Source organism: Leptosomus discolor, chromosome 16 (genome assembly GCF_034619465.1).
Source record: "Leptosomus discolor isolate bLepDis1 chromosome 16, bLepDis1.hap2, whole genome shotgun sequence".
Lineage (NCBI taxonomy): Eukaryota > Metazoa > Chordata > Aves > Leptosomiformes > Leptosomidae > Leptosomus > Leptosomus discolor.
Genome location: NC_141406.1, coordinates 12,835,888 through 12,853,285, shown reverse-complemented (window position 1 = coordinate 12,853,285; position 17,398 = coordinate 12,835,888). Strand labels below are relative to the sequence as shown.

General features: G+C 57.1%; 1 protein-coding gene across 4 annotated transcripts in view; it reads right to left on the bottom strand.

Annotated features, from left to right (window-relative positions):
• Positions 1–1,453: 1,453 nt before the first annotated feature.
• The window catches only part of NCOR2 (nuclear receptor corepressor 2), a 177,893-nt gene continuing 161,948 nt past the window's right edge, over positions 1,454–17,398 (bottom strand). For all 4 annotated transcript variants that reach the window (XM_086474356.1, XM_086474359.1, XM_086474357.1 and 1 more), the window contains 15 exons: positions 16,849–17,076; positions 16,493–16,735; positions 15,720–15,869; positions 15,135–15,281; positions 14,861–15,023; positions 13,877–14,307; positions 11,381–11,524; positions 11,073–11,221; positions 10,541–10,734; positions 8,661–8,810; positions 7,945–8,090; positions 6,641–6,694; positions 3,541–3,768; positions 1,757–1,936; positions 1,454–1,629 (listed from right to left, as the gene is read on the bottom strand). In XM_086474356.1, coding sequence (XP_086330482.1) covers positions 1,454–1,629; positions 1,757–1,936; positions 3,541–3,768; positions 6,641–6,694; positions 7,945–8,090; positions 8,661–8,810; positions 10,541–10,734; positions 11,073–11,221; positions 11,381–11,524; positions 13,877–14,307; positions 14,861–15,023; positions 15,135–15,281; positions 15,720–15,869; positions 16,493–16,735; positions 16,849–17,076 — 2,783 coding nt within the window. The remainder of the gene's footprint in view (positions 1,630–1,756; positions 1,937–3,540; positions 3,769–6,640; positions 6,695–7,944; positions 8,091–8,660; positions 8,811–10,540; positions 10,735–11,072; positions 11,222–11,380; positions 11,525–13,876; positions 14,308–14,860; positions 15,024–15,134; positions 15,282–15,719; positions 15,870–16,492; positions 16,736–16,848; positions 17,077–17,398) is intronic.

Sequence of the window (17,398 nt, the reverse complement as noted above, 5' to 3'; positions counted from 1 at the left end):
AAGTCTTAATATTTTGATCTTTAACCATGTAACTGCAGATATGAGTCAACATCATGGAATGAAAAAAATAATGTAAAGTAGAGCATTCGTGTGTATCACAAAAATACAATAAAAACTTTTTTTTATCCTTTTTCGTTTCTTTTTTTTTTTTTTTTTTTTTTTTAAGTTTCCTGTGAACTCCCTGCCACGCCGGCCTCCTGCCCGCTCTGCCCCGGCACCCGGCCAGCTCGGAGGGCTCTGGAGAAGCAACGTCTACAACCAACGAACGATTTCTGCTGAGTCAGCAAAGGTGTGTGTAACGGGGGGCCCTGCAACCATGGCAAGATTTTGTTTTTGTTTTAAACTAAGTCCATACATTCTCCTGACTTACAGATAACTTTGATGGATCACCGTTACCTTCTCTTTTAAACCCTTCCACACAATGGACAAACGCACCAAAGCCTGCACGTAAGAACAGAACCTCTTTTACAGCATGTAATACTGTGTTTTGTTTAAGTCCTTCCTTGCGTAAAATATTGACATAATTCACTGAAGGTATCAAAAATATACCCTGTAGACCAATACAATTTACAATTGCCTTTTCTCACCATTCAGAAAACAATGCACTTAAAGCAACCGAGCCCCTCCGTGGGCAGCGTGCGAGCCAGCCTGGGGACATCCCTGCCCGCTCTGAATTAAGCCCGGGATCGCTTCCACCGAAGGGACCAGGATTTTTTTTGTGGTTTTTTTGTGTTTTTTTTTTTTTTTTTTAAAGAAATAGCTCTTCACTCCCTCCCCTGCCCGCTCATCCCAGCCACGGCTGAAGCGTGTTGAGACCGCTCGGGGGCCGATACATCTTGCACGTGGGTATGACGGGCTACCAGCCCTTTGATCAGCTGGGGGGAACCAAACCGGGGCGGTTCCATCCTATTTCACTTCTCAAACTTTTTTTTTTTTTTTCTTTAACCTGCTCAAGGTTTTTGCATTCCTGTGGCTCAGCCCCACGGCCAGGATGCGGGGGAGCATCCCGCAGCCCCTCGCTCGACTCCGCGGGAGCCGACAAGAGCGTCCGAGCGCGCACGGCCCCGGGACGGACACGCGTCGGGCAGGCGGCCGCTCACGGTCCCTCTCGAGCGCGGGGGTCACTGCCCAGCAAGGCTGCCAAGATCGAAGATGGGTTCCTTGGGTTTTGTCTCGTTAAGGCTTTTTTCTTTTTTTCAGACCGAAGAGGATGCAGAAATTTCCAGATGTTGAGAAAGAAAAAAATCCCCCATCCCCCCCAAATTGGCTGGTTGGGAGGGGAACGAAAAGAAAAAAAGAAAAAGAAAGGAAAAGGAAAAAAATAAACCAGCTCTGCTCCTGCATCTTCGCTCGTGAGAGCCGGCGGGGCTGGGGCAGTGGGCGCTCGCCCCGGGCGTCCCACTCGCTCCCCGCGCCCTGGGTTTGGTCGCCGTCTCCCTGCCCCTGGCTCGCTTCATTCACTGTCCGAAAGGGTTTCGTACTGGGAGCAGAGCAGGGGCTTGGGCTCCTCGTCCCAGGCGTGGTGCTGGCTGCTGGGGGTCCCTTGCGGCAGGGGGGCGGCGGGGGCTGCCGTCACCACCCCACTGGGGAGCCGCATGGTGAGCGGGTTGTAGGGGAACGGCGTCGAACCTGCGCGGGGAGGAGGAAGCAGAGAGTCAACGCCGGGCACCGGGGCGGGGGGTGGCTGCCCCATCGCAGCCCCCCTGCGAGGGTGGCAGGGCCGCTTTGGGGACACGCGTTCCCCCCTGAGCCCTACCTGCGGACGACGGCCTGTCCTCCCAGACACGGTTGGTGAGGGGCGTCCTCCGGTTGCAGTCCCCCTCCGAGTGCACCGAGGAGACGGAGGGCGGCCGCTCGCCCGAGGACAGACCCGGCGCCGGGGACTTGGCCTTGCGGCTGTTGGGTCTGGCGGCGATCTTTGGCTTCCCCCCTCCTCCTGCAAAGAGAAGCGCTTCGCTCGTCACCCGGCTCATCGCGATGGGGGTTGGGGGGGGGGTGTGTGTGTTTAAGGAGGGGGTGCGCGTACCCAGCGCTTCCCTTTTAAGAGCTTGCAAAATCAGCTCGTGGCAGGAGAAAAGGTAACCCCAGGGGCTGCTGGCACCACGGCGGGGAAAGGCAATGGGGCGAGCTCTCTGCAGCAGGGTGGGGGGCCACAGCGGCTCGAGGACATTTCTGTCCCCTCCTGCGCTGCTCTCCGCTTTGTGGGCTGATGTTGTGATTCGTCCCGTGGAGCAGATCCAGGGCAGGAGCAGCCACGCGGCTTTGGCCGGGCTGTTTCTCTGCAGGGTCTGCTGCCGAGCTGGCTCACGGCTCAGCCCACAAACAGGGGTCGTGGCACAGGGGCGCCGTGTGCTGCTGTGCAGCTGGTTGGCAGGGACCCCCAGGGAGCTACGTGGGTGCCTGAGCCCCCACATTCCCCATTCCCATGGTCTACATGGCCAGGATGGTCTTTAATCTGTTCTTACAGCAAAACCCCTGGTGATGTTTAAAAAGGTTCAAAGCCAAAACGGTCTCTGCCGGGTAGGTTGGCCTGGCTAAACTGGGGGGAGCTCCCAAAGGGGGAGGGATGGACGGGCTCTGCATCCCACCCTGCCTGCCTGGGCAGCCTCTGCCAGGCATAGGAAAATGTGGCTGGAAGAAGCTGCTGGTTTCATGCAGGAGCCAGAAAAGCTTTTCTGCAAGAGGCTGAAGAGCGCCCGGTCCGAGTCGACCCAGAGGAAGGAGCATGTGTGCCCCCAGGACCCTGCTCCTCAGCTTCGGGGGCTGTGCTCCCAGATTGCCAAGGGTGACCCCCGACAGCGGCTGCTGTGCTCTGCACAGGGCACTTCCATGAGGCAATCTGCCCTTTGCAGGCATCTGGGGGACAAACGCTCTCCCCCAGCCATCCCTGGTCCCCCTCCTCTCTTCCTTAACTGGGGATCTGAAGAACAACCCTCCTGGCTCTGCTCGAGCTTCCCCCAATGCTGGGCAGACTTTGCCGCAGCACCCAGCTTTGCAAGCCCTGCTGGGGCCCACGGGGCAGCTCACCCCCAGCCCTGCTCTCTGAAGTCATCCCCCATCTATCAGTTTAGCTCCCTTAAGCTCTCCCCCATGCCGGCCCTTCTCAGTTCCTTCTCCTATTTTGGGAGCAGAGATCCTGCTCAGGGTTTACAGACAGTTTGGGGTGGCTATTTAAATTTACGGCTTCGGTCTTTTGGGTGTGGGTTCCCCCCTGCCCCAATAAACCTTCCCATTGTGTAAAAAAAAAAAAAAAAAAAAAGGAAAGGAGATATTAAAAACCAACAAACGGGGAAAGGAGCACAGTCAGTGGTTTAGAGAAAGCAACAGCACCTTCTGAGACTATTCAATTAACATCAAACAAGACCAGGATTAATCAGCGGATTCACAAAGCTTGAAGCTGGGGGAGGGAGGGAGGGGAAAAAAGAAAACCAAAATGAACAAAAATGGGGGGAGGGGGCGATAAATCCACCCACGAAAGGGGAAATATAAAGGCTGAGAATTAATAACACAGAGAGAGCGAAGGTGGAGAGGGCTGCAGACCTGGCAAGGAGCGCACGTCCTCGTTTCGTCCATCAGCAGGAGTTATGGGCATAGCAGCGGGCAGGCTTGCACTGGCATTCAGAGAGTTAAAAGCATTGGCACTGAGAGGTGAGCGCTCTTCCCACTGCTCGTCATATTTACCCATTAGGGCTTTCCTAATTATTGCCTCCAACCCCATGTTGGTACTGGAATTCTCTTGGACCGACTGGCTCCTACAACTGATTAGCCCTGGGAGATACGGGAGGGGGAGGAGAGAGGGGATGGGAGATGGGGGGGGAGCCAAATGAGAAGAAAGATGGGGGGGACGGGGAAAGGGGAGAAAGGAGACAAGGGAGAAGGGAAGAAACAAACAGTCAGCACATTCTCGCAAAGCAACAAACTTTGTCATCTTGTTCTTTAAAGCGCTGCAATGCACCCATCCTCCTCCCCGCTCCATCCCGCCCCAGGGCTCGGCAGGGGCTGGCGGTGGGACGGGATGGGACTTACTGTGGGGTTTGGGTTTCTGGGGTGCTGCAGGCAGGCAGGGTTCCCTGGGGTCACGGGCTTGGAGGATGGGGGGGGGGGTAAGGGGTTGTCGCTGAGCCCTGCGGAGCGACCGCAAGAAGGGGGTGCTGTGCTCCCAACCCAGCCAGGCTTGGCATGGGGGCAGGAGGAGAGTCACCGGGATGTGGGGTCCACACGGATGCACACACAGATCAAAAGGTGGTGTGCCAGGAATTTGGAGGCCGGGGCAGCTTCCCACGCAGGAAAAATCAGGGAAGAAAGAGGGGGCACCCACAAAACCACTTGATTGGAAAGAGGTGCCTGGATTTGGCCCTGGCATGAGAGCAGGCAGCCCCCGGACAAGGGCACGCAGCCTGCGGAGCTGCCAGCGTGGGGTCGGGCTACGCTGGGGAGAGGGGAGAGTCCCTTTGTCCCTCCTCGCGCTCCTTGCAAGCCCCCTGCCCATCGCCCCAGCCCGCTCCCTTTCTCGCCCACCCCAGGCTGGGTGCCTACTGGGGACCAGGGCCCCCTCCCGGGCTGAGCCGCGGCTACGGGACAGGATGCAGAGGCGAAGTGGTGTGTCCGCGTGGTTGTGAGTCTCAAGCCATGCAGTTATGGTGCAGCACCGCACAGGGACCAGAGGGCACTAGGCTCAGCCACGCCACCGTCATTCCCAATGTGGCGGTTACAGGGGACAAAGCAAGGGCAAAATACAGACACAAAAACAGCAGGCCGGCGAGGGAAGCCCCACTGGCAGCCCGCCCTGCCCCCCCCCCCCGCCCCCGTCACCATCCCAGGGATGTTCGTGCTGGGATCGCTGCCCCTCCATTTGGAAAGGGATGGATCCCGGGTTTGCTTGGCTTGCTGTAAAGGGGCAGGGTCTCTCCTAATCCCCTCTGGCCAGACCCTGGCCCTCAGCTCCCTACGCTCTGCCTTCACGCCTCCCTCCAGCACAGCAGGAGTGCCTTTAACCAGGGGATGCTCTCAAGAGGTTGGGCCTCACCCCTCCAAATCCTATCTGCCATGGACCCTCGGGTCCCAGCCGGCTGCACCCTCTCATCCCGGCTTCCGATGCGAGCCGGCTCCTTCTCCCAAACACGTTCGCACCGGCGAGTGGTCCTACGCCGCTGGCTGCTGTGCCTGGCCCTCCCGCTGCGCACAGTCCTGGCCCACAGCACCTCCTTCCCTTGGTTGTGGGAAAGCTGCCGTTCCTCCTACTTAAAACTAACAACCTGAAGGCATTCCTGCTGCAGGAGAGCATGAATACTTAATCAATTAACTATCAATTAATACTCCTCAACGGGGATTTGTTTCATTCATTCGCGAGCCCACCTGGACATTCCTGCAGCAGGTGGTAACAGCTCGACAGCCTTCACGCCGCCTTTCTCCCTCGGGCTGGCCTCTGTCCTGCGCCGGGGAAGCCCACGCTGGCCACCCGACTCCGTGTGGCTGCTTTCCACCCCTCTTTGCCAAAATCCCTTCCTTAAGCTGCTCCTTCTCCTCCTTTCCCAGCTGGGCTGAAAGCTGTGGGCCCAGCACAGCTCAGGAGGGGGCAGTGCCTCTGGGGAAGCTCCTAAGCCACCATTTCAGCTCCTGCGTGGTGGTCCTCAGAACAGCAAATACATCTCCATGGGTGTCTGGGGGACCATCCTGAGCCCCTCCCAGCACCCTTTCTCCCTGAGAGCAAGTGGGCTCTCTGGGGTACAGTCCCAGGTGTTAGCCAGCGAACCCCCGTTAGGCAGGCCGGCAGGTTAATGCTGGTTAGGGCTGGGGACTCGCTGAAGCCCCCCACGGCTGCCTGCAGCAGCGCTCAGATACCACCACCAAAACTGTTCCTCCAGAACCAGGAGATCAGCCTGAAACCCTCCACCCGCCGGGAGCTCCCCCCTCTGCACAGCAGCGGAGGTCGGAGCCGTCCTGCCCGCAAAGCCCGTCCGCCCGGCACCGGCTGCATCGCCGTGGCTGGACCCGGCCACCAGCTGAACGTTTCCTCCCAGCTCCTGAGAAACCGGAGTCAACCCACGCTTTAAGCACCTGGAAGACTTGAGCACGCTGCCAGCATCCCTGTGCCCAAGCACCCCTCCATCTCCCACATAACGCCTCCTCTCGGTCCGCAGCCAGCGCCAGTTTGCCCAGCACTCACAGGCTACGGGGCGCTGCTCTCACCCCAGTTTGCTTTTGCAACCGGCTCCTGCAGCCTGCCCAGCCCGTGGTGGCACAGAGCCTGCTTCCCACCCACACATTTGCTTTGCTGCTGCCCTCCTACCCACCCAGGGGTGACCGCAATGTCCCACAAAGAGCAGGGTGCTCTCTCCTGAGCGTGAGGTCCACCTTGCTATGGTTTAACCCTCTGCTGGCATCAGAAGGCCAACCCTTGCTTGACTTTTAAACCTCTCCTCAAACTCTGCCGGGCTTTCTGAGGAATTACACCGCGCTGTCTCCAACCCAAGAGCAGGGAGTTACGGTGTGTCCCAAGGCTTCAGCCTCCCAGCAACTGTTACACTTGGTCTTATGGCAACAGGAAAAAAGGAGATGCCTAAATCTACCGAGTCTCCTGCTGTCCGTGGCTGTGAGCCTGTAGGAAATGAGGTATGGTACAGGTACACGGGAGAGTTACCTGCTCCGGTAATCGCCGGCATATTGAAAATCTCTGTCCCAGGCTGCCCAACATCTGGAGAAAAACAAAGAAGCTCTTCAGTACGGAGAGCAGCACATGCAGGCTGCTGACAGGGAGGGACCTGCTGCGCCAGTCACGACAGGATCCCGGTGTCCCTGTCACGGCACCCAGCCTGACAGCAGCCCACCTTCCCCAGGCGCTGGGGTGGGTCTGCGGGTGCTGGCTGGGACCAGGAGTAATTGCCTGTGGGAGATCCACAGCGGGCATGCTTCGCCAGCCGGGAAAGGGCAGAAAAGCAGAGCCCAGAGAGCCAGGGCGATGTCTTTGTGCTCAGTGCTGCCCTCCCTCCCTCCAGCCCTTCGGATTACAAGCTCTGTGAAGTCAAACCCTCTCAGCTGCCTACGGGATTTCCAAAGGCTCAAATCCCCACATCCAGGGAGCAGGTCTGGGCAGGGGGGAGGGCGAGGAGGAGGAGAAGAAATGTTAAATCAATATTTTCCCTCTTAGCTGAGCTGTTTGACTTGGATATCGCTTTCCTTAGAATAACAGAAATTCTCATCAAATAAGAAGCGTTTCCTATTTCCATATATTTTCCCTTGATAAGGAAAAGTGTGGAAGGTCATGGCGTTTAGCCACATGTCCCCAAAGGGGCATAACAATACTGTTGGCTCATGGTAACATCATCCAGGAGACGAGACAGCTTGGTCCCTCTTATCCAATGCAGCTGTTGTAAGATGGATTCAAATTGAATTAGTATTGACTGTATAATGCTGGGCTAAATTAAATTATGATCCTATCTACTCTATTAGCGGTTAATGAATGAACGGGCTGAATTTCTAATATAAGCCAGCCTGGTTAGTTTTACAGAGCTACACCAATATTGATGTAGGGCTTAAAGTAACGTTGTGAGGAGATGCATCTCAAGGAGGAAGGATTCAGCTTGGCTGGCCATTCATTAAAATATCAATCATTCTTAAGTCTCCTCATGCTTAGCTCATTATTTCCTTCCTATTGAGGTTATCTGGCATGGATGGGATTGACAGCCCCAGAGCAAGGAGACGCGGGGCTGGGAAGCCTCCCATCGCCTCCCCAGACGCACACAGCCACTGCTGGCACCAGCACGGCTCATCCCAGGAAGCATTTGGACCTTGCACTTCCGAACAAACCATGGCGCGATGCAGAGAGCTGGCTGGAAGCTCCCAGCCCTTGACGGCAGCATGCATTCCCAAATCTCCTTTGCTCCATGTCTCCTCAAGGCTTTTTTACCCCTGGTGTCCCGCATTCGCCTCCCCACATGTCCTTACTGTACTCCGTCTCATTTTTGTTGGTCGTGCTGAGCTTCTTGATGATCTCCTGTTTCTTGGACTTCACCATGGCAGAGTTGCTCTCAGTCAGCTTGCTGAAGAAAGCTGGAGGCTGAGTGTTGTTTCCTGGGGACTTGGACCCCATCCTGCAAAGCAAAAGACCATCAGAAACCTCTGCAATGTCCAGTTCACGACGTCCTACCTAGAGAGACTCTTCCCTTACTGTAACTTCCCAGAATCAGCCCAGAGGCTCTGACATTTAACGGTTTCAAACTGAAAGAGGGTGGATTTAGATTAGACATGAGGAAAAAAATTCTTCCCTGTGAGGGTGGTGAGGCACTGGCACAGGTTGCCCAGAGAAGCTGTGGCTGCCCCCTCCCTGGCAGTGCTCAAGGCCAGGTTGGATGGGGCTCAGAGCAACCTGGTCTAGTGGAAGATGTCCCTGCCCATGGCAGGGGGTTGGAACTGGGTGATCTTGAAGGTCCCTTCCAACTCAAACCATTCTGTGATTCCAGGAGATATTGGGGATCTCCAACCTTTCTTCCTATCACTACGGTAAATGCACCCCATGGTGTTGAAAAGCCCCCGCAAACAGACAGCAACCTGGGGTGGGACATTGCTTCTGGCTGCAAGAACAGCAGCCTGGGCCAGGGCGAGCATGGGGACGGCGGGGAACATCGCCATGCTGTCTCCACCATCCCCTCCCTCGGTGTTACCTCTGGTCTATCTGCTCGCCCTCGCGGTACAGGATCGGGTACGTGGCACTCTTGGCGTGCTCCGATTCTCCCACGCCGTCTGGTGGAGAGACCGGCTCGATACAGTTGTCCGACCCGCTCCCGGCCGAGGCTTTGCTCTGCTCCGGGGACCTGTGATGGGGAGATGCGATCAGTTTATTGCAACATCCTCTGTTTCTGCACAGCAGCTCGGGGTCGGGAGGGGGAGAAGGACTAAAATAGCTTTCCTACAGCAAGGGAAGAAAGCCAAACCTTCCACACCCCTGTGGGCTTACGGCGCCTTTTAACGCAAGCCGGAGGAAGAGCGCAGCTTGGGCACTTTCCTGCGCCGCAGGCGTGCAGAGCAGGACTGAGCCGAGACGCGGCCCAGATTTCCAGGCAGCAGGCCAGCAGGCAGCCGCCCCAAATACAGCGGCCCAGGAGGGACTTCGGGACCAGTCCTGGGACTTGCTGGCTCAGCCCAAGTGTCCCTGGCTGGCAGGGACACAATCCCCGCGGAGGGCTGCGATGTTAACCCTTTGGGGACACGGCTTTTGATTCTCCATCCTATCTGTGAACACAGTGGAGGGCAGCACTCGCCACCTCCCATCCACCTGGTCCGGGGCCATGCAGGGGCTCGCTGGCTGGGGGCCATGAGTCCGGCACTGGGGCAGCCTGGAAAGGACCAACGCAGCCCCCTGATGCCTTCCCGTGGCCAGCGCCTGGGAGACAGCCAGGCTCAAGTCCGCGAGGAATTCCTCACGGCAAGTTCTGGGAATTTACGTCTTTGTTCTTTCTGTGGTTTCTCTTTCTCCCTCCCGCCCCAGTTTTTTTCATCACTGGGTGGCCAGGGCTGGGCTCTCTCCCCTGATGTTATAAAGCCAACTCTAGGACCAGGCAAAGCTGGGAATAATCACATTTACTGACAATGAACCACCAGTTTGGAGACGCCGCTCTTTCCTGGATGCATCTGTGTCTCTGTTGGTGTTTGGGTGGGAGGACAGATCCTGTTCTCACACTTCCCCTTCTTTAATTCCATACAAGAGCAACCAGACCTGCCTTGTGCTGGTATCAGCAAAAGGATTCGAAAGTGACTTTGAAAGAAATACAGGTGGTGCCTGAAATGGCTAGTTGCAGCTGACAGGGCACATATGTCTAACAAGCTTCTGATTCATTGAGAAAGATGAAGACAAAAATGACTCTGAACCAACGGAAAACACCTTGCTTTGGGTTTTCTGGAACCATCTGTGGTCTGAAAGGTCACTGCACCATGACCTGCCAGGGACTGAGGACACTGACAGGACAAGAGACAATGGGCACAAACCAAAGCACACGAAACTCCATCCCCACACAAGAAAACACTTTTTTACTGTGAGGGTGCTTGAATGCCAGTACAGGTTGGCCAGAGAAGTCTCCATCAGTGGAGGTATTCAAAACCCAAGTGGCCATGACATGGGACAACCTGCTCCAGCTGACCCTGCTTGAGAGGGTCATGATCTCAAGAGGTCCCTTCCCACCTTAACTATTCTGTGACACCGGCCAGATGGGGAAGGGGATCATGCATGGACTCTAGAGAGCATCCCAAGGACAACAGGGGTAGCAAGAGGCACCACCACAGCAGAAGAATGCCCAGATCAGAAAGCAGCTTTACACTTTGGGCTGTGTAAGCAAGCAATCCATCTAAGTACCAAGCTGGGGAGCATAAATTGAGCAAGGCCAAATGCCAGCCTGTCCTATGTACACCCTTACAGGGGTGTCAGGTAGCCAAGACCACCCACCCAGCTCCTCACCCTGGGTAGCCCTGGTCCATCTGAACTCGGACTGGCACAGCGGGTGGGCAGAAACCCACCTGCGCCAGCTCTGGTTGGACTCTCTGTCCTCACCTTTTGCCGCCTTCGTTCTGCGGCGAGATCCTGGAGGCTGCCGCGTGCTCCTGCTGCTGCAGATACGCCTCGCTGGGGGTGCGGCGCAGGTCCAGCACGGGGCACGCAGCCCCGGGGAAGGAGTACACTGGGGTCTGGATGTGGGAGTTGAGCTGCTGTGGGTGATGGCGTGTGTAGTCCTGCGTGATGACCTCCTAGAAGAAGAAACCCCCACGTCAGAAACAGAGTTGGTTTCTACCTTTTGCTTTGCTGGGCTCAAGTAAGGCAGGGCAACCAGGAGGGAATTAGGCTGGTTTGTCCCTGTGGGGATGTAACTTCTGCCTCCTGCCTGCAGCAGCTCTCGTGATGGGCTTGTGGGGGATGCAAACAGCCCGACTGAACACGCCTGATGCACCCTGCTCTCTCCAGCCTCCAACCAGAGGTGCTGAGGTCTCTAGCATCACTCCCAGCCCTTCCCCACCAGACATGTTTCATGTCAGCTCTTCCTTCCTCCCCAGAGCCCCAGCGGGAAGGCAGGAATGACGTTAATTACACTGATGTGCTGGGCCAGCGTGACCACCCGCTGATTCATGCCCTTGATGCTCTGGCTGGACTGCAGGGGCTGGCACTGGGGCTGGGGGCCGTCGGGCTGCCGGAGGTGCTGCAGGTGGGCTGCTTCGGGAGCCGAGGCCTTCAGCGAGCCTGGGGGGGCATAAAGAGAGCAGGTGTGAGACGACGTCTTCCTCAAATGCCATCCCAGCATGGCACTGGGGAACGGCAAGCAAGAACTGGCTGACAAAGCCCCCCCAGGCCAGCTTGGGCCCTCCTGTGCTGGCTGGCACCGCCAACCCCTGCCCTCACCTTGCTGTTTCTGCCTCAGGTCATGCTCCCCATGCCCCTTCTCTGCATCCTGCAGCAGCTTGGCCCCTTTCTCATGGGACAGGCTGGGTGAGCTCACAGGACTCACTGCTTCCATCCGCTCAGGGCTGTAGCCTCCATGAAAGCCTGGGGAAACGGGAGAAGGGAGTTAAAACCAGGAGCTCACCTGGCTTTTACCTAGTGCTGTGGCAACCATCGCTTGAGCGCAGAATCACATGTTCAGCAACGGGGGGCGGGGGGGGGGGGAAGAGATGAGGGAAGACCTGGCAGGTCACATTGCAGGGACCCCCAGAGCCACCTCTGATGTCCAGTTGTGGTGATGGCTCCAGTAAAGAGGTGATGTCTCATTCCTGCAGAGCTGGACACTCAGCAGCTTGCAGTGACAGCACAAGTCGGGAACCAAATTCAACCCCTGTGGATTCACAACTTATTCCCCTGCTTTCCCCCATCTACTGAAACAGAAACATAAAAACCCTCGCTATGTCAGGAGGGAAAGCAACGCTCTGCAGGACTGAAGGTGGCTGCACAAGAGGTCTCCAAGTGCTTTACAAAGAAAAGCCCTAAGCCCAGCATGGCCAAGAGCAGGGACTTGAAAACTGGGCGTGAGGCCCTGCAGACTCCAGATCCTGCTCCTAAGACACACGCCTCAGGGGCAAAAAGGCTTCTTGACCATTCTCCGCCTTTTAAGACCTTTGCCCAGACTCAAACTGTGTCAAAACAGGCAGAGCTGGAATGAAGGACCACCGTCACCCTTCAACAGAGAGGGGAAACTGAGGCACGGATGGGTTAAGCTTCCACAGACCACAGATGGATGATGGAGGAGTCCTGGAGGAGGCCTATGCTGCCTCTCGCCAGCTAAGCACGTTTGGAAACGCTCACAACTTTTGCCTCCACAGACCTTTACCCTCCTTATGCTCAATTCCTAGAAGCTGCCCTCTGCAGGCAAATCTGGCAGGCAACCCACAGCACGGCTGGCGGGTCCGCGGTGCCCAGGCACGGACACACTGACCTTGCACGTACCTGGGGCACAGGGAGGGGAGGACGAAGAACCTCCCTGTCCTGGCGATGGGGATGTAGCGTCCTCCATCATCCCACGCACCACTCGCATGCCAGCGCCAAAGGGACCACACTTCAGATCCACCCAGTGAAATATCCGGCTCTGGGAAGACCCCTATCCAACAGGTATGTCCTGGGGAACACCAGCTCCCTTTGGTAAGCTCACGACCACAGAAAAGCCACCCCTCTCCTCCTCAGCACGACAGCACTCAGCTGGAGGCAACACTGGTGCCAGGGAAAAAGGCGGAGGAAAAGCTCAACCAGGCAGTGCGCCATGGCCAGAGGCACATCCTTGGTCCTGGAGCACGCTGCTAGAAGAGGCTGGGACCAGACATAACCACGTGGTGGGATGGGTGGGTCAGGATGTGCTAGTGAGAGCAGCTCTCCTCCCTGGCCATGCTGCCACGTTCTTTCCACCCTTGGGTTACAGGACAGGGAGCTGGGTAGCAACCCCCAGTGCTGACGGCCAAGGCAGATGCTTCAACTGGAAGATGGGGTCCCATCAAATCCCCACGCTCTGCCTGTTGCTTCTGTGTGCTGGTGGGAGCCTGGATGAGTGCTCTGGGTTAAGACTGCTCCCATCAAGAATCACCCAGGCCTTGAATTCAGCTCCCTCTCTGCACTTTCTTCTGGAGAAACTTACCCCAGCGCTTTTGTGTCCTACACAAGATTGCTGTCGGGCGGTTCTTGCAGTCTGCTCTGGAAACGGCTGCTGAGCACGGCTGGGCTGAGCGATCCCTAGACAGCCATGTCCATGTTGCCCTCTTGGGCAGCATCCAGCACCAGGACCCTGAGTGAGGTCACCCCACGCGACGGGACCCCGTCCAACCTGCATCACGCAGCAGCCCACAAAGCCCTCTGAGATCCTGCACGCTCAGTGGTACAACCATGAGCAGGGAGCTGCGTGTCTGATGGCCAGCAGCCCTGTCCTGCTCACACTCCCAGTTTTCCACTTCACTCGTTTGATTTATTACCCACAACTGTTCCTTACAGACTGCCTGGGAATTTCTAATGATGGGGAAATCAGAATTAGCAAATTGCTATTGTCTGTAAAAAGCAATACCAGGAACTGAACAACGTTTGCAAAACAGGTCTTGGCAACGGGAAAAACTAAAGGAGGGTGGTAAAAGGGAAGATCCTTAAAACACACACAAATAAAAAAGTCTGGAATAACACAGCAATCAGGAAGCAGAGGGACAAGCACACTCAGGGAGCTGATGACGCCAATAGCCAAAATGTGCAACTAAATAATGAAATAAAATTGGTTTCAGGCCACAGCTCTCTCACCTCTCCCCTCCAATTTCTTACCATCACCAGTGGAGTCACTACTCAGCGAGCCTCTTTCTCGCTGCCCCTTATTGCAAGACATTTGGTGCATGACAATCACATCTATGAAGTTGGCTGCTGTCGTGGCGGTCTTACCAAGTGCTCGGAGCTCCTGTTCCTGCATTGAGAAGGGTTTACTTTGACTCTTTTCTCTACTATGCTGCTCGAGGCCCGAGGCTGCGTGCTGCTGGTCCAGAGGGTGATGGTGCTGCTGGCTTTTCCCCTGTCCTCTGCTATAGTGATGAGAAGAACCAGGTCCGGAGGCAGGTAAAGGTCTCGACTCCATGGCTTTAATGGGTGAAGGCGACTGTTCGAGGTTGGCCCCACCGGGCAGCTTTGAGGTGAAGATGTTGTCAGTCTGGGGTCGTTCTGCCTTGGCTTCCCGTGCCCTCGATGCCTCTTTCTGCAGGACGGCTGGGTCCATCGGGGCTGCGTAGCCATCTGCCGCGCTGATGGAGGAGCGCAGGGTGGAGGCTGAGGGGAAGGCGGCAGAGCGTATCGGTGACGTGGTAGTGGTGGAGGAGGACCTGGAAGGCAAGCAAAGACAAGGTGAAGATGAGACAAGCACGTGGAGAAAGGGGAGTGCTGTTACCAGAGGCCCAGCGTTCAGCCCTGCATGGCTGAGGCCCTCCGAGGGTGCAGAGCGTAGGGTTGGGCCATGCTGGAGCAGGTGGGGAGGGCTCAGATGGAGCCTCTACCACAGTAACTGCCCACGGGGTATTAGCTGTGGCCTGGATGCATTGACTGGAGAGAATAAAACCCATGGAGGTCACAGAGACCTTCATAACTCCACCACCAGGCAAGGTGCAGCAAGAGGAGTGATACCTATATTTGGGCACAGAGATGCTCCTGCTTGCTTTCCTGGTAGCAGCAAAAGCCACCAGGAAAAGCAAAGGAATTGGGCACCAAAATCTCCCTTTCCCCAGCACAACTTCCCTGTAAGCCCCAATTCCGCTCCCACTGAGACTGAAGGCCAAAACAACCCTCGCTCCATCTCAGAGGTGTCCCATAAGATGCTCACTAACTAACCACCGCAGCCGGTGCAAAGGCACAGGCAGGAACCGGGGTGGGGGGACATACCGCAGGACGGAAGGGGTGGGGGTCTCTGAGGAGATGATCTTCATGCTCGTGTTGTGGAGCACGCTGGGGCGCTGCTGGATGGTCTCGTGGGTGCGGGGCGATACAGGAGAGTGCTGGTGGCTGTGAGAGTGTGAGGACGAACGGCTGCTGGACTGCTCTGTACCTGAGGGAAAATATAAAGAAGGGCTACTTTAGCTCTTCGTTTTACAGCCCCAACCCTACCTCCACTCAGCATGGGCCCCAAGATATGGTGCCAGGCTCCTCCCCAGCCTACCTGGTCTCCAGATGGGGGCATGCTCCACTGTGGTGGATGCTAGGATGGATTTTTCACGCTCCCTCTCTCTCTCTCGTTCCCGTTCCCGCTCCCGTTCCCGCTCGGACACCGACGAACCCGACTGTTTGGTCATGTGCGTGGGGCCTCCTGAAACCCAACCGAAAGGCAGTGAAAGGGCTGCAGACAACAGTGATTCCCCTCAGGGAACACCGTCTGCTCTTGACATTGCTGTCTGCAGAGCAGATATGGAACGGCTCCATCCAAGGTCACCTGGAGCAGGACAGATGGGTGCAACCAGTGTGACAAAACCCAGGCAAATCACGCAATAGCTGTCCTGGCGCCATCTCCAGGGTATGACCTTCCAGAAAGCTGCTTGCCAGCTGCCACTTTGGGGAAGAAGGGAGAAAAGCAAGGAAGCCCTTGACAAGGAGGATCAGAGGAGCTGGTTTGAGGGAGTGAGTGGGCTGGTCCCTGAGTGAGAATGATTTTGGGGTCCCCCCATCTGCCCTGCTACGCTGAGCTCACGGCCCTGAATTCCTTAAGGGAGTCCTGCCTTCCCACGGGAAAAGCAACCTGCAGCATTACCTGGGGAGAGCGGGGAGCTGCTGTGCCGGCTGCCGAAGGTCTGGGGGGGCCCGGGGATGTAGGTGATGCGGTCCATGGTGGTGGCAGAGGTGCCAGGGGTGGGGGGCACGAGGACGGGCAGATGTGGCACTTGGGACAGGTCAATGATTCCTGGGGAGAGAAGCGAGAGGTCTGTCAGGACGACACCGAGCTTTTGCAGCTTGGCTGTGCTGGAGCAGGGAGTGATGCTGGGGAGGGTCAACCCGTCCTGCTGCTCTGGTGCAGTGCACCCCCCGGGTGCCGTCTGTCAAGGGAGGGGACACTTCTGTGGCCAAACACAGCATGTCCTGCTGCTGGAAATAACGGGGAGGACAATGCTGAGATCTATCCCTGCTAAGCAAGGGGGGCTGCAGGCGGCAACAGCCAGAGACCAACGTTGCTCTGCCTTTGGGGGGGTAGGAGCACCACGCTGCACCCCACGCACTCCCCAGCACGCTCTGCTTTTTGCAGAAAGCCAGATATCCTTCTGGGAGTGTCTTTTCATCTCCAAAGGCCAGCAGGGCCAGGCTGGGAAATGCTCCCATGACCCAAACCCAGAACTACACATAAGGAGCCTCAAGTAACTAAAGATGGAAAAAAGAACATCAGTTCTCCCCCAGCTGTCTTCCACTGCTGGGTGACACCATGCTGCTGGCTCGGCCCTTGGCCCCAGCGCTGCAGCTGGCAGTGCCAGCCTCACCCAGCCTCCTCTCATAATGCCCCCAAACCCCTGGACAGCGCTGTGCTGGGAGGACCTGCATAGTTGAGGGCGAGGGAGGGCTCCCGGGGTGACAAGCCACGCAGCATGTCCGCCCGCTGCGCCATGGCCGTGGCTGCGGCGTTGTGGTGCATCTGCTGGGACGTGATGTAGTCGTTGATGATGGTCTGTCGGTTCTCCATGGCAGCCGTGTCGGGGTAGCCCCGGATGAGGTACGGGGGGTAGAGGTGGGGGTACGTGGGGCTCGGAGCCAGATGCCTTGGCAGGTAGTAAGCAGCAGCTGGGAGAGAAAAGGATGCAGATGTGAAGTGGCTTTCCCTGGAGACCTCAGGCTTTTGGAGCACAACAAGGAAAAAACCAATCCCAAACAGACTGTGCCCCTGCCGAAGGTACCTGCTTCCAGTTGGATTCCCCTCGGGATGGCGGCAGGGTCGAAAGCCAGTGGGATGTGTCCTCGGTACAGGTCAACCCCACTCACGCCACGGAGCAGGTGCTCATACGGGGAGATGGGGTGGTGGTGGTCAGCCACGGGGGCGTGAGGAGACTTGGAGTTGGTGAGCTCTCTCGATGTGGGGGTGATCTTTCTGTCCTGGGACACTGGCTTCCCGGCAGTGATGCTCCCTGCAGCACGCAGAAGGAAATGAGTCAGAGACTGAGCGCCGCGGCCAAGATGCAGACCCGAGGGATGCCTGCGGCCAAGCGTGTCCCCCAGGGATGCTCACAGCTACCCTGAACTCAAGGGACCTTTCCCTCCTCCCTGCACCGCCATGCCCTGTTACGCCAGTGACGCCAAGGCAGGCCAAGCCCTGGTGGCACCCAGGAGAAGAAGCCAGTCCCAAACCATCCCTCCATCCCAGCGCATCCATGCCAGGCAGTCTGAATTCATCCCGGCCCGCGCAAGCAGCCAGCAGTGGAGCCTTGCTGACGCACTCCTCGGCACGAG